We start from the raw sequence: 15,554 nt of genomic DNA, 5'->3' as shown, positions 1-15,554 counted from the left end.
ACTGTATTTTAGATTAAATTAAAATATGTTTCTGAGATGGGGAACTGTTGTTCTGGCCCCTGAGGGAAACGGACCTCCTTGACATTTGAAAACGGGTCTCGAAGTGCAAGTTTTTGAAAACTTATCATCTCTGTGTAAACTGCGAAAACAGAACTTTGCAAAGCGCTGCACTGTAAAAATGATTCTGTGTCGTAGTAGATTTCATGAAATTAATTGAGTAAACTTGACTTAATACAATTGTGTCCTTGTTTGTTTAACCAAAATTTAAGTTAAAATAATAGAAATATCTTGTAATTCTAAATGGACAAATAATTGAGTGAATTCAACTTAATTTTATCATGTTTAACCCACTTAAAATTGGATAAAGGATCTTAATTTAATTATTTTGTGGTGGAACTACATGAATTATTTAAGTTAATTTCCCTAACTGAGCAGTGAATTTAGAGTTCCCAGCATGCTCTGCATGCGACAGCATTAGGAGAGTCATTTTTGTGAAAAAGTGCTATTTTATGTGCTTTAGAATAAAATGAAAGACTTGATAGTGTTTATTGTTCAGTTGTCTTTAAGATTTAGAAGATATTCTGTTTGTGTTTCTGAGTTTCGTGGTTACCATCTTTCAGAAGAGTGGTGCTTGTGCTTAGGTTGTGGGAGAACTCAAGCTGTTTGTTTTTTCACACAGTGAACAGTAATGCTGCTAATGTCAGTACTGAGTCAACTCTCAGCTTACTTGTACATCATATATGTTATAAACAATAATAAATGTTAAACTGAAGTTAAAAAAGATCAAGAAGTTATCTCCAGTGCTCAAATTAGTATTTCTTCTTGATTTTTTAAAGTTTATAATGTGACGTGCTTAAAAATTTTAGGTAATTTTACTTGATTTATTCCTGGAATATTGCGTAAAAAATATGCTTTAAAGTACTTAAAAATATTTTGTGTTATACTGTTACCTTAATTTTTTTAAGTAAATAGCTGTGTCATTTTTTACAGTGTGACGTCATACACATGTGTATTACGTGTTTACTCTGTAGGCATGCTTGAGTATTCCCAAATCAATAATGGCGGCCTCTAGAACTGGGTGTTGTGGCTAGGCGACATACTTATTCACATTACTCCATCAAAAAGTAGATTTATTGCACCACTAAGACCAGATACATATTTTTAACATACACCAAACTTAAAAACACACATACACCCCAACAAAGGGAATAAAAAGCATAAAAAGCTTAAAACGGGGTATGTGTGAGCAGGCACATTGTGTTTCTTTACAAAGTCGCATCGCCATCCAGTGGCCTGGCATGCATAATACGGCATTTTTATTTGTTTTCCGAGATCCGTATGAATGCAGATCGTTTTGACAACGGTGTCATTCATGTGTACATGAAACTTTTCTGTTTTTTCATCATGTAAACATGACCTAAGACCTCCACCATTTATTGTGACCTTTAGTAGAATCCTAAAACTCCTGAAGGAGACACAAATCAGGGCATAAAGAGCTTTCTGTGTGACGCTAAGAACTAAAAATCCAATTCGTCATCCAAGCAGCGCAGTACATAGTAACACATTTTTTGGTTAACTTTACATTTAAAATCATTAAAAGCCCCCACAAAAACAAGAAATCAAACTTTGTTATATAGTTAACAAGACCTATAAAAACATAACACTTTTAACTGGACTGCGAAAGCATAGGTGCTCCCAAAGAGTTTCAGAACTTTGAGAAAACAACATCTTTAGGGCTTTTCTTCTCTTTAGCTGCCTGAGCTGACTTCATCAGATCCTGGGTTTGGAGCATGCTCATATTCCAGCTGGCCTGCAGAGGGACAGATGGGATGGGTAGTACAGGTTAGAACAGTGTTATGTTTTAAATCATGGGTGGTACATGGGTTGTTGACTTCTGTAAAGTTCCTTTAAAATTCAAGGTTCCAAGGATACCAAATAAATTTAGTGTTGCAAGATTTTAAAGTTAAGAGACATTTACTAATATTTTTTCCACATTTTACATTAATAGTAAACTCAGTAGAATAACACAAATCTACTACTTCAACCTACTTCTCAGGAAATGAAAAAAGACCGTATTTTTGAAATAATAAAACATTGTGGTCAAAGTTTATTTTGTGGTTTTCATATGGTCAGACACTTGCAAGTGTAGGCATAATGCATTAAGACAGATATTAAAAGATGTACCATAAAAATAAAGTGTACTGCTACATAAGAAAGCAGATGAGTCTAGAATATAATAGTAACACGCCTAAAGGGATAGTCCCCAATTTATTAAGCATTTTTCACGTGAAGCGTTTTAGAATGTCCAAGGGCATTGCATTACATTTTCATCTATACTGTATACTGGTTATGAGTCTTGTGTCAGATTAAGTTCTTACCATGTGCTTAAGGCCGTCTTCAACACTGTGATCTCTGGAGAAAATAAGATTGATTTTGGTTCCCTGGACTGCTACAGGACTCCTGCTAGCGATCTCTCCTGCCATCTCCAGCGCTCCAGCCATCATGGTCTCTTTATCTGGAAACACACGGCTGTGTAAGAGAAGAGAGAACACAGCCATGTCAGCGTCAATGTTTTTTTTTCAAATTATCAAATGAATTTTAGAACAACACACACACACACACACACACACACACACGCACACACACACACACACACACACACACACACACACTGCACAACAATGTAAGGCAATAGGAGCATCGAACTGGCAACTACAGTATATACTGTATATTGGTAATATATTTAAAGAGTTTATTTCCAAAATGAGATAAATAATTTTTCAAAAAAATAATAAAACGGAGTTCTCTTTTTTTGGAAATAAACTCTTCATTTGAACTATGCATTGGGTCTAACAACCCCTTCATATCTTCTACATTATTGCTTAAATATCTCACCTGACCAATCCACAGCTTTTGGCTTCATCTGCATACATCTTCCTTCCAGTCAATGTCAGCTCGTTCACCAGACTTCGAGACAACATAAACACTGATGAAGATACTGTGAATTGCACAAAACTGGATAATACAGCTTTAGTGTATGATACCTTCGACTTCCAATAACTTTGGGAAGGCGCTGCAAAGTCCCAAGATCAGCTACCAGACCGAAGTCAACATCCTGAACAGAAAACGTCAATAACAGGCATTCTCTGTGGACATTTAGGTTTTGAAAGTTGACTTTACAATTATCTGTGTATATATACAACACACATTCACCAGCCACTTTACAAGATATATTGTTCACTATGCTAATTACGTTTCAGCTACTAATGCATTCAGGTGTCGACTTGATCAAGAGGATCTGCTTTAGTTCAAGATGATCAAGAGTCTCTCGGCTCAGAGGAGAGGACCCAGTGAGCCACTCTGATGAATGGTTGTATGAACCGTTCCTGGCCCATGACGTCATCGTAAGCAGCAAGTATAGGTTCTAATCTTTGAAGGTAAGCGATATTTACAACATTTGCAACAAGGTACTTACACACCTTAACCTGAAACCAGGCATCTTGTGTACAAAGTCGTATATCACATGCTGTGATCAGATCCATTCCTGAACAGATACACAGGAAGAATCCCATGTTTACAACTGATCATAAAGAATGCAATGCTAAAATTGCAATAGAAAGTGAGGAGTGTTTCGGAAACGAACCTCCTCCTCCTGTACATGCACCATGAACAGCCACAATCACTGGTTTTGGACACTGCAAAGAAACATCAGAGACATGATATGAAACAGTTTGCACATGACATCATGATGTGAACATTGCTTAGCAACACATGCGGTGTCATGGCAGCCCCCACAATTATATTGTGAGAATGCTTAAGTGTTGGGTCGCGATTATGTAAAAGCCTTAAAGAGAGTCACACTGCCATTATAGACGGTTTCGTTTTTACAACATAAACAAACGTTACTGCGCATGCGCACTTTTGTGACTCCCCGGCCCAACTGAACTTCCGGTACACATTCACAAACAATTGAGTGCCTGTAGATTATTTCTGATAACAATCAAAAGAAACCGAGAAGAACCATTACTTGGCTAAACTTGTCTCTCCAATATTCTAAATATAGACTGTGATACCAAGCTCAACCACTAGATGTCAATGTACCATACGGTTTCTTTAAATGCGACCAAACTGCTGGGCCCATTCAACAAATTGTTTATTTAATAAAATGAACATACAACAAAATTCAACAAATCGTTTATTCATTACAATTATTATACAATAAAATAATAATACAAATTAATATTAACATAAATTAAATAAAATATAAATAGTTATATTTGGACACTAGCCAAACACAAACAGGAAGTTAACAGAGGGTCAGGTGCGCGTGTGTCCGATGAAACGGTCTATATTGAGTCCATCCAGACAGATATTCATTAAATTATCATTTTTGTGTCTTGGAGAACAAAGCGAAAAAAAAATTTCATCTCTGCAGCTCTGGTGCTTATTTTGCATTTTTTAACTGAATCTAAAAGAGTGCACTACCCACATACTTACCATTTGTCAATTATTCTGTTATGTTACTCTAAAGTGTAGATTGGTGAAAAAAACAGTCATATTCTTGCGAGTGTTTTCATTTGATATGTGTTGTGTCATATGTTTTGCGAGTTTGTGTGATGTAAATATGAAAAGTTTGAAAAGTATGATTTTCGCAGGGGGGAGGGGGGGTTGGTTGTAGGAAGACAAATTCAGACCTTTATTATGTTCTTTTTACGTTACATAAAGGCTAAATCAATGGAAGTGGTAGGAAAGCTGAGGTTCTAAGCTTTCAAAATAAACCACATATGTCTAGTTTTGTGTTTCAGATGGAATGATGATGCAATACTGGACCCACCTGGGGAACCGCATGGGGTGGCAGAGTTGAAAAGGTTAAAAGAACAGGCTAAACTGTTCCTTTAAGGTTTTTGGTTATACTGAGATCATATGAATAAATTCTGAACACTCACCTTTTCAATTACAGAGAAAGCCTCTTGGTATTTGACTATGATCTGGCGAAAGTTCCATGAGATCCTTGCTGTGTCGTCTCCCTCAGGCTGCAGTAAATCAGTGGCCACGGCCATAAAATCAAACCCTGTCAATTAAATGATCACAATTAAGTTAATATGTCATTTATGTCTTTAGTGCTGCTGCTTTGGATAAAAGCGTCTGCAAAATGCGTACTAAATGTAAATCGCAAATAAAAAACCCAACGAAAAGAAAGTCAAAAACAAACAACCGGTCATATTTTTTAAGCGTTGTGGTAGTAGATATTGTGGCTGTACCAGATGTGAAAAGCTTGCCAGCCCCAGAGAAAACCACCACACGACACTCTGAGTCTTCAGCTATCTGATTGAAGCAGTCAACCATTTCACTGCAAGCAAAACAGAAATAACACATACACAACAATTCAACGTTATAGCATTGTATGCATGTGCTATGACACTGCTTAGTCCAGTGGTTCTCAAACTGGGGGCCCCAAGATGGATCCGGGGGGCACAAATTTTCTGAGGCATTTTATGAAATATTGAAATTTATTGTGAATTTTATTCCACTCATTTACCACCAACCGAAAGAATTGATGTTCCAGCATTGAATAACTAAATATGTTTTTGGTTTATTAAAAAATCTACGTTTAAGATTATAAATATTTATTTGGGGGCCGCAAAGCAATGCACTCTACACAAAGTGGGACTTACAACGAAAAAGTTGAGAACCACTAGCATAGTCAAGACAGAAATGAATGCATATTATAGACATTAAAGCAGTATGTGTCATGGCCTCAGATGTCAGATGTACCTCCAGAAAGCCGTGATCAATTCATTGTCTTTCTCGGGTAGATAAAGCTCGACATGAGTGATGCCATTGGCAGGGCGGCTGATTGTCAGGGTTGTGAAGGGAGGAGCGGGGTGTCCTTTAGTAGTCATTTCTGCTTTCAAGACAGGAATACAGATCCTGTTAATACTAAACAAAAACCGTAAATGATGACTGTTTAGTAAAAATCAGATATCTTGACAACCCCTATAGTTTGCAAGCATAACATTTCAATAACAGCAAATACTATTGCATGCATTTTTTGCATGGTGTGACAGCACATTTATTACATGACCTTTAACCCAGTGAACTAACCCAAGAATGTGTAATCATTCACCTACGTTTAGCTAAAGAAAATCATATTACAATATAAATATAAATAACTGTTGGATAACGATGCATATAAGTTTTTTTACAAGATATAATAAGATACAATAATACAGTTGGATGATTATAACGATTATTAATACAGTAAATATTAAGATTATTAGTGTTAAATCTGATCGGTTAGTGACTACTTACTTGACAGCAGATCTGAAAATAGTTCTTGATGCCTTAACCGATATTCACGCTTAGAGGAATGTATGACACAGATCCACAGACTTCAAAAATGTGTAACTTAACTTCAGAGGAGGGGCTATCAGACGCTGTGGGGGCAAAGTGCGAGCAAAGCTTCATGTGACATATGCTGTATACATCATTAACCCACAATCACAAACTTGTGACAACTGAATAATTCTGTTGCTAAAGACGAATCCTTTTACCTGATCTTTATGGAAGACAGTAAATACATGTTAACGCGTTCGTTTCAAACGTTTTGTCCCTGTTGGCCTTCCATAGATCTTTATCTCTTTCTCAACATTTTCTGTTTACGTGTATGCAGCGCTATGCATTGTCAAGCTACACTCCTATTTCAGCCCTAAGCCCTTAATAACGACTTGGAATGTGACCCTAGACACACTTGGTGATATATTTGCATAGCATATTTGGTTATGTTGGTGGGTTGGTTAATGTTAACCTTTTATTTTCTGCAAGCTGTTTTAATATTAGCAAAGTAGTTCTTAAATAATGTTTCGTAAAATGAAGCCCGTGGGTATTACGCAACAGTAAAATTGTAACATTACAATGAACAACAATAAGAAGTCTTTCTTTATTTAAAAGTATTGTAAACTGCGCACCTAACTTAACTTATAGCTGTAAACTTTTTCCTCCATCGAAGGTATGCGGCAACGTTTTTATTGATAGCAGAAGCACAATTATAACAGTAGATGTAATTTAAGGTAGCCTACATGAAAAATCTCGTAACATAACAGCAAAGACGTACATTTCAAGTGCATATTAATACAAAAAAATTCATTAGCTAGCAAGGGAAAAATGTTAAGGTTAGGCTCACCAGGCATATGTATCCAGACAAGAATCACGGAGCAGGGAGAAATGATATGCATGTAGTGAGGGAAAGTGGAACACAGTGTACACGCCCATTATTTTTTTTCTCTTTACAACACTTTTTTTCTCAGTAACTAATGGTTTGATTTTATCTTTATCTAAAGACATCCAAAAAAAAGTCTTTTTGGGACAACGAAGGTTCGAGATTCAGGTAAATCCTGAATATGCTTTAGGGAGATGTTTGTTTCTGGCACATTTTATCCCGTTTGAAAAGCATCTGTAATAGAATGAAATTCTGTGTATGGAACTAGAGACCAAGTTCAAACTCAAACCGGTGCGGAACGACACGTTTCCTGGAAACGGTGTGCAACAGGGTTTGAGATGCGTTTTCTCTAGTTTGGTGGGAGTGTCAAGAATGTCGGCCCAATCAGCAGCAACATGTCTATAACCCACGCGGTATTAAAGAGACAGCTCGCACAATGGGTCCAAGTAAAGTCGTTTAAATGTGTCCGCTGCAGCTCGGTACACGCAACAATTGAAGACATTAGAAGAGATGTATTTTAAAGTATTCAACACGTATTTATACCGATTTAATCAGGCTCCGAAAATTCTTCAAAAAGAACACAAAGAATGGCCTTCTCCAGCTGCCATAGTTCAACTCTTGCGTCATCACAACAGGGTGTTCAACCGCACCACCGTTTCCGTTTAAAAAACGTTTTGTCGGGGCTGAACGCAGCCCTGCACTCCCGCGGGACAGGACGCAACGGAGTGCGGCGTGAGACAACATTTGATGGGTGCGGCCGGGCGGGAGCGGGCGGTAAAACACTCGTGTGTGCGGGTCCTGGAAAATAAAATGATTCGCGGGCTTCCCGCAAAATGGACTGCGTCTAAATATGTAGAAACAAACAAATAGGTTCTAACCCATTTTCAGCTATTTTTCGACTAGAATTTTTAAGCATTTAAAACAACTAAAATAGACCTATATAGGTTTTAGCCTAGTAGGCGCAGTCGGTGATTAAGTCATCGCACAACGCAGCAGGTGAATCTCTAAATTCTACAGATGTTAATGCTTTATTAAAAAGGGACATACAAAACTACAAAGCCAAGCAAAGGAAAATCTGACATTTGGAAATCTTTTTCGGTTGTATACGACAGCGAAGGAAAGCACCTTCCTTTTGTGAGTTGCGACAAAATCCGGTGTAGCCTATACATTACCAGCGGGATTTTGCGGGCGGGAGCGGGATTAATGGTAAACGTTGCGGGCGGGAGCGGGACAAGATCATATCTATTTTTGGCGGGAGCGGGACTGAAAAATTCGTCCCGCGCAGGTCTCTATATAGAACAGTAACATTTTCATGGATTCCTCGTGTGAAAATACATTTACAACTGAACACATCTGTCACAAATGTTACGCTTTAATTAGCCTGCTTAATTAGACTGCTTCTTCAAAATATATTTTTAATATCTTATTTTTTAATACAATCATATCAGTATTGTTTCATGATAGTTTTGTGAAGGGGAATTGTATGTTGATATGCCACACCTGTTCCCCCGACTATCATTCTTCGTCATCTCCTCCAGCTACATCACAGTGTACTGTTCAAACTATTCACATATTCTGTTAACAAACCAACCTCCAGGGACTTTTACATTTAACCCTGCCACACTGTCAACATGTAAAGATAGGAGATGTAATGTGTAAATTCATCTTTCAATTCTTTTATATTTAATGTTAAGAAAACAGTACAATTATCATTGTCATAGGACATTGTCAAGTCATATTATGCAAGTCGCCGTCAATAAAATGACAAGAATTCAAAGACATTGACAAGGTAGGATCTAAGGTATGCATCTTAAATGATTTAGTTTTAATCGTTGTCAATTGTTGAAGTTTTTTGGGTAAACTGACATTTGTGTGCCAAACATTATTAAAGCCACCCACAAAAATATTAAATCAAACTTAGTTAACCAGATCTAGAAACAGAACTCTTCTCCCCGAAGTTTAAACTAAAATGAAGAGCTAAGATGCTTCCACAGAGTTTCAGAGCTTAGAGAAAATAATGTCTTTAGGGCTTTTCTTCTCCATCGCTGCCTGAGCTGACTTCATCAGGTCATGGGTTTGGAGCATGCTCATATTCCAGGTGGCCTGCAGAGGGACAGACGACCATGGGAAGTACAGGTTAGAACAGTGTTATGTTTCAATTATGGGTGTCACATACTTTAATGGTACAGAAAGCCAAAACTATACTATTTAAATTTCCTCTTAATAACCTTGAAAATATTTTAAGGCTTACTAAACAACAAAAAAATGTAAATTTGCCCTTAAAAGACTCGATGCTATCTTTTAAATAAGGGCACAATTCTTATGTCAGACTGATTTAGATCTCACCATGTAATTCAGGCTCTCCTGAACACTGTGATCTCTGGAGAAAATAAGATTGATTTTGGTTCCCTGGACTGCTACAGGACTCCTGCTAGCGATCTCTCCTGCCATCTCCAGCGCTCCAGCCATCATGGTCTCTTTATCTGGAAACACGCGGCTGAGAGGAGAAAAAACACAAGCACAGCCATGTCAGGTTTTTTCAAATGATCAAATGCATATTAACAACAAACACACCGGCAACAATGTAAGGATGTGGCTTTAGAAGGCTTTGATTAAAGGATTAAAGAATCAAAGTGCCAGTCTACAGCCTGTGGGCATAACAGTTCAATCAAAAGTACAGTAGGTTTAAATCTAAGGGAGGTTGGAAATGAAATCTACAAACGTTTGCGAATGTTTTGGGCATAACAAACAATGGCAAACATTACAAATCAACATTAAAGGCAAAAAAAAGATAGTATAGAATATGACCCCCCACTATACTATACACATATCATTTATTTTACTTTGAAGTAGTCACTTTAAATAAGCAAAAATACACTCGAGGCCATGCTGTTTTGTTAATACAGCTACACCCTCTAGTACCTTATCACTTAAAGTCCCTGTGAATCGGAAGTTGCGATCGTTTTTACTTCCGTATTCTGACACATTTCCGAGTGAAAAGGAATTTCAAAGGAGAAAATTAGTGAGCGTGGCTTGCATTTTTCACTGTACATTGATTGGATGTGTAAAAACAGCTGTTGCATTTTGAAATGAAACTGGCAGCAGATTGACAGTTGAAGGGGAGGAGTTAACGGATGCTCCGCCCAAGCAGTCTAATTTACATCATTTGAGATGGATAGTCATTTCAGGGCGGAAGTGCATTTTCAGATTTTAACTGAAGATTATGAGGGTACATGAATTTTAAAAAGAAAATGACCCACATTGACAAAACATTTACTATAAACGCTGCAATATTTCATGAAAAAATAAGAATTGTTACTTTTAATTTCACAAAGACTTTAAATATCTCACCTGACCAATCCACAGCTTTTGGCTTCATCTGCATACATCTTCCTTGCAGTTAATGCCAGCTCGTTCACCAAACTCAAAGACAACATAGATACATTTTACTTTTAAATTGCAAAAAAATATGTTCATTGTCATAAGATGTATAATACTGCTTAAGATTTAGTGTATATTGTATACCTTCGACTTCCAATAACTTTGGGAAGACGCTGCAAAGTCCCAACATCAGCTGCCAGGCCGATGTCAACTTCCTGTGCAAAGAAAAATAAATAAATACAGGCATTCACATTTGAAACTTAAAGCAACACTATAGAACTTTTGCTCACGGGTTCCCCCATGTGGTTGATAAGCGCAATTGTCTGTTATCCGAGTGGTAAATAATGTCGCTGTATAAGCTTCCCCGTGGGCAGCGCAATACACGTGAACTTATTTGCTAAGCAGATGGAACCGGCAAATGCAGAAATGTTGTTTGGAAACTATGTGGCACTCTTCCGCAGGCAGGGGATGGGCGGGGCTGTGTGTACCGACCCGAACACAGAACTTGCAAAGGGTGCTTGTAGCCGCTATGAGGCTGCTCAGGTAGCAGCGGCAGTAGAATTTGTCCGTTTAAGAGTTGTTCTACCACTGAAATAATTTTAGAGACATTATTTTAAGGTCAAAAAACTATTAAGTGTTGCTTTAAGATACTTAGTTTTGATACTTAAAGTTTTGCATGTTTATGTATACAATAATCTATGTATACATATACACTCACAGGGCACTGAAGGTACACCTGTTATTTATTGTTCACTCACGTTAACCACATGGCAGCAACACTGTCACCAGATCTCTATCCAAGACAGCAACTTCGGTATGTAAACCATGAATGTGCATGTGAAGATACTGAAATTTAGTAATTGTCCTTCAATTTAGATCAATTCAATTCAATTCAATTTTATTTATATAGCGCTTTTCACAATGTGCATTGTTCCAAAGCAGCTTTACAGGAGCAAATAAGAAAAACACAGAAAGGTATAACACAGCACAGTGCATGGTGTTTATAGACCAAGCAAGATCATTATAATAAATAATATCTAATAAATAAATAAATGCAGTCTCCCGGTGAGCAAGCCAACACTGCACTGCTCTGCTGTGGCGAGGATTGATTGAAGATCAAAATCATCAAAGGAATGTATCCAGCACCTTAATGCAATCAATGCCACAAAGAAAGCTAGTTCTGAGGGCAAAAGGGGATCCAACCCAGCACTAGCAAGATATACGTAATAAAGTGGCCAGTGAGTGTATAAGAGTGTATCAGTAAACCACAATGAAAATCCTCTTTTACGCACCTTGACCTGAAACCAGGCATCTTGTGTACAAAGTCGTATATCACATGCCGTGATCAGATCCACTCCTGTTAGAATACATAACAAAGAAAAATCACATGCGTTTTTATTCAGTACTAAATAATCATGATAGAATGTACAGAGTGTAACGGAAACTAACCTCCTCCTATACACGCACCATGAACGGCCACGATCACTGGTTTTGGACACTGCAAAGAAACATAAGAGACATGATATAAAACAGTTTGTACATGACACACCTCCACATGACGTGAATACCGCCTTTGTATGACTGCCTATCCATATGGATATACTGAGATGTTCTTATGAATGATGTAATCAACAGTCACCTTTTCAATAACAGAGAAAGTTTCCTGGTATTTGGCTATGATCTGCCGCAAGTTCCATGAGATCCTTGCTGTGTCGTCTCCCTCAGGCTGCATAATATCGCTGGCCATGCCCAGAAGATCAATCCCTGTGTATGGGATCAAATGATTACTATTTAGTTAACATGTCATTCATGTGTCTTTAGTGCTACAGGCTGAATGTTTATATCGTAAAAGTGCATAGTGCTTTTAGTTATTAGCGGTATCTGCTGATGCAAGCATCACTGTAACTAATGCATAGCGTAATACATTCGAACAGGCCCCCTTGCCGCCAGTTGTACATCTAAAGGGATAGTGAAAATTCTGTAATCATTTACTTGTTCCAAACCTGTATAAATTACTTTTGAGTGCTTTTCCACTATTGCGCTGAATAGTTCTCGTTGCTAAATCGCCGATCCATGCCAGACGGTACGTAAATGGTTTCATTTTCCAGCGTAGGGCAGATAACGGAAATCTTTCAAAAGTAAACACAAGCACGTCACGCGCTGCCTTGGTAACACAAGACTGATCTATATCGTCTCTGCACACATTCCATTAGCGCGATTAGAACGCTTCGGCGCTATGGTGGAAAAGCGTTCTTAGTTTTGCTAAACACAAAGGAAGATATTTGGAAGAATGTCAGTAATCAAACAGATCTCATCCCTCATTGACTGCCATAGTAGGGAAAATAAATACTATGGGAGTCAATGGGGGATGAGATCTGTTTAGCTACTGACATTCTTCCAAATATCTTCATTTGTGTTTAGCAGAACAAAGACATTTATACAGGATTGGAACAATCTGAGGGCAAGTAAATGATGACAGAATTTTCATTTTTGGGTGAACTATCCCTTTAAACCGTGGGTGCACAAGGAGATGGTCCCATGTTACTTATTTGGGCTCGTATGTTTTGGGCTCTGGGGTAAAGGGAGGGACGGCCCCGTCAACTGATCACCACAAGGTTGTGAGATGGATAGAATGATAGGAGGACTACCGGACAGACCCAGGCAGGTTGGAACATGGAGATTATTCCTTTGAAAATTTTTCATATTAAGACAACCTGTATGATTTCAAATTATAAATGTTCCTGTAGCTCAACTGGTGTATGATGGAGCTTGCTTCACCACGACAGTGGGTTCACATCTACCGTAAATGTACCGTAAATTGCTTTGGATAAGGCATCTGGCAAATGCATAAATGTAAATCACAGAAAAAGCTTAAAAAGAAACAATTTGGCTATAAAGTGTTAGTGTAGTAGTGTGGATTTACCAGCTGTAAAGATCTTGCCAGCCCCAGAGAAAACTACAACACGACACTCTTTGTCTTCAGCTATCTGATTGAAGCAGTCGACCATTTCACTACGAGCAAAGCAGAAATAACAAAGCAATTCAACATAACAGTATTATAATGCATTCTCTGAAATGTATGCATGCTATATAAAACTGTTTCATATTAACTTAAGTGTAAACAGGAAAATGCGACCAACTTTGTTTCCACGTTAATGGATCCAAATCGGTAAACTGATGTCAGAGATGGAGCATTTTATGGATTGACTTGCACGAATGAATTCTACACCACAAATGTGCATTTACAAAGTAGAATTTTGATTTCATGTGAACTTGTGTAGCATTAGTCGATAATGGATATTAGAGCCGTATGTGGCATAGTCACAGAAGTAAGATCAAATGCACCTCCAGAAAGCCTTATTCATTGCATTGCGTTTCTCTGGTCGACAGAACTCGACATGAGTGATGGTATCGGCCGGGCGGCTGATTGACAGGGTTGTGAAGGGTGGAGTGGAGCTTCCTGTGGACATTCCTCTGACAGCATTCAAGACAGGAATCAACAGACCCTGTTCTAGTCAGACACGATAAATAAACATTAACTTTACGGACATTACAGACATGACCCACAAACATTTAATAAAAGTCTAGGATATTTAAGGCACATAAAAATGCCTTAGAAAAAAAACATTACTGGTTTGCATCTTGAGACAAAACAATGGCACTGACATATTTTAAGATATGTCAGGGCAAGTTATTTTCAGTTAAGACAGGTCAAACATTCATTTTAGTCTGGGACTAGCCTTAAATCTTGTCTGTGAAACGGGCATTAATCTACAACCTTCTTTTTGTGAACAGTTTTGCTTGAACCTTTAAAACAAATGGCACTTTCTTTGATATATTGCTAATGCACACATTTTAAGTCCGTCTATACATTAACATACATACACACACAAGATATAAGTGATTAGTTAAAGTGTTTTTGATTGTATCACACACACAATACAGCTTATTTGCAGCATTATAAACATTTTAAATTATGTACATGTACTAATGTCATTGGCATTAGTGTAATTCACTAAATCTTCTTGATCTCATGTAATTCTAGATCATATGAAATGAATTTTCAGATGTAATAGCACCTGACCCTTTACCCAGTGACCCAACTCAAACATGTGAAATTAACCACTTGCATTCATCTATGGAAAAGCATTATTAGTTACAATGTAAATGACTGGTAGATATGATTGTAAGTTTCTTTCTTGATGACATCTACAGATCGCTTTATACAAATGTACAGTTATTCGATTCAGGGTTCACAACACTATTTAAAAGTTATTACTGATTTTTTCCAAACTCAATTTTTTTGTCATTTCGATCAAATGAAATTAGCGACAACTTACTTCTGAAAGCAGTTCTGAATAGAAATGTCATTGATGACCTTTGACCGAGATTTACGTTCACAGGACTGGGGTCTGTTTATGACTCACAGATCAGTGCAGCCTTGACACTTCAACGGCGTTGTCAAACTTCACTATGTTAATCTTGTAAAATACCTTGCTATTATTAAATACAAATAAAAGCAGAACTGTTTGGGTTGTTTTATTTACGCCCTTCTTCTTCCTTGATGTTTATGTCGGTTGGCAAACCAATTTATGGTGCGTAGTCCGCCACCTACAGGGGTGGAGAGTGAGGCTTTGTTTATAAACTGTACCTATATTCTGTTATACAGTTGTGTTATTTTAGGAAATTTAACAGAGCTTTATGACCTCTATAAAAACAGTTTAGCACATTCTGTAAAGTCAGATAATTTATGCCAGCAGATTTTAGTTTCTCATTTAACTGCAGTCTTTTCCTTTCGTGTGGCTTACTAACTTAATCAGTACCTGCTTTACAGTTTCTAGAAGTCTAATGATTAGACTGACCGGATTCATGCATCTTTTCTAAAGAGATTTATTAAAAACAGAGTGCTCAATTCTTTACCTAGATATAACTGTTTCATCCCTTCTATTTTTTT

The 15,554-nt window shown here is 37.5% G+C and overlaps 2 protein-coding genes across 5 annotated transcripts; both read right to left on the bottom strand.

Moving 5' to 3' along the window:
* Positions 1–1,109: 1,109 nt before the first annotated feature.
* LOC130565113 (delta(3,5)-Delta(2,4)-dienoyl-CoA isomerase, mitochondrial-like) lies at positions 1,110–7,313 on the bottom strand. 4 transcript variants are annotated; one of them, XM_057351676.1, is made up of 11 exons: positions 7,184–7,313; positions 6,313–6,437; positions 5,776–5,940; positions 5,262–5,350; positions 4,947–5,071; positions 3,644–3,695; positions 3,480–3,544; positions 3,045–3,115; positions 2,896–2,967; positions 2,379–2,529; positions 1,110–1,810 (listed from the first exon to the last, which is right to left on the bottom strand). In XM_057351676.1, exons 3-11 carry the CDS (start codon positions 5,901–5,903, stop codon positions 1,706–1,708), a joined length of 858 nt encoding a protein of 285 aa, XP_057207659.1. In that variant the 5' UTR covers positions 5,904–5,940; positions 6,313–6,437; positions 7,184–7,313; the 3' UTR covers positions 1,110–1,705. The 4 variants fall into 4 exon arrangements, with proteins under 4 accessions (XP_057207659.1, XP_057207660.1, XP_057207658.1 ...); XM_057351677.1 differs by having other exon boundaries at positions 5,776–5,931; XM_057351675.1 differs by having other exon boundaries at positions 5,776–5,908.
* A 1,275-nt stretch (positions 7,314–8,588) lies between these two features.
* Positions 8,589–15,176, bottom strand: LOC130565112 (delta(3,5)-Delta(2,4)-dienoyl-CoA isomerase, mitochondrial-like). Its single transcript, XM_057351673.1, has 10 exons — positions 14,941–15,176; positions 13,946–14,111; positions 13,524–13,612; positions 12,240–12,364; positions 12,050–12,098; positions 11,893–11,957; positions 10,745–10,815; positions 10,571–10,642; positions 9,566–9,716; positions 8,589–9,322 (listed from the first exon to the last, which is right to left on the bottom strand). The coding sequence occupies exons 1-10, from the start codon at positions 14,969–14,971 to the stop codon at positions 9,218–9,220; spliced, it is 924 nt and encodes a 307-aa protein (XP_057207656.1). The 5' UTR covers positions 14,972–15,176; the 3' UTR covers positions 8,589–9,217.
* Positions 15,177–15,554: the final 378 nt, after the last annotated feature.

Source organism: Triplophysa rosa, linkage group LG14, assembly GCF_024868665.1.
Source record: "Triplophysa rosa linkage group LG14, Trosa_1v2, whole genome shotgun sequence".
Classification (NCBI taxonomy): domain Eukaryota; kingdom Metazoa; phylum Chordata; class Actinopteri; order Cypriniformes; family Nemacheilidae; genus Triplophysa; species Triplophysa rosa.
The sequence above is the reverse complement of the archived record's forward strand: the minus strand, read 5'-3'. Positions and strand labels throughout refer to the sequence as shown.

Coding starts and splice junctions, on each gene's coding strand:
- LOC130565113 (XM_057351676.1), bottom strand. CDS start 5,903: ATGACTACTAAAGGACACCCCGCTCCTCCCTTCACAACCCTGACAATC. Junction 5,072..5,261: donor TGGCAAGCTTTTCACATCTG/GTACAGCCACAA, acceptor TTTAATTGACAG/GGTTTGATTTTATGGCCGTG. Junction 1,811..2,378: donor AAGACGGCCTTAAGCACATG/GTAAGAACTTAA, acceptor GTCCCTCTGCAG/GCCAGCTGGAATATGAGCAT.
- LOC130565112 (XM_057351673.1), bottom strand. CDS start 14,971: ATGACATTTCTATTCAGAACTGCTTTCAGAA. Junction 13,613..13,945: donor ATGAATAAGGCTTTCTGGAG/GTGCATTTGATC, acceptor CTTTGCTCGTAG/TGAAATGGTCGACTGCTTCA. Junction 12,099..12,239: donor CTTTCTCTGTTATTGAAAAG/GTGACTGTTGAT, acceptor GTTTCTTTGCAG/TGTCCAAAACCAGTGATCGT.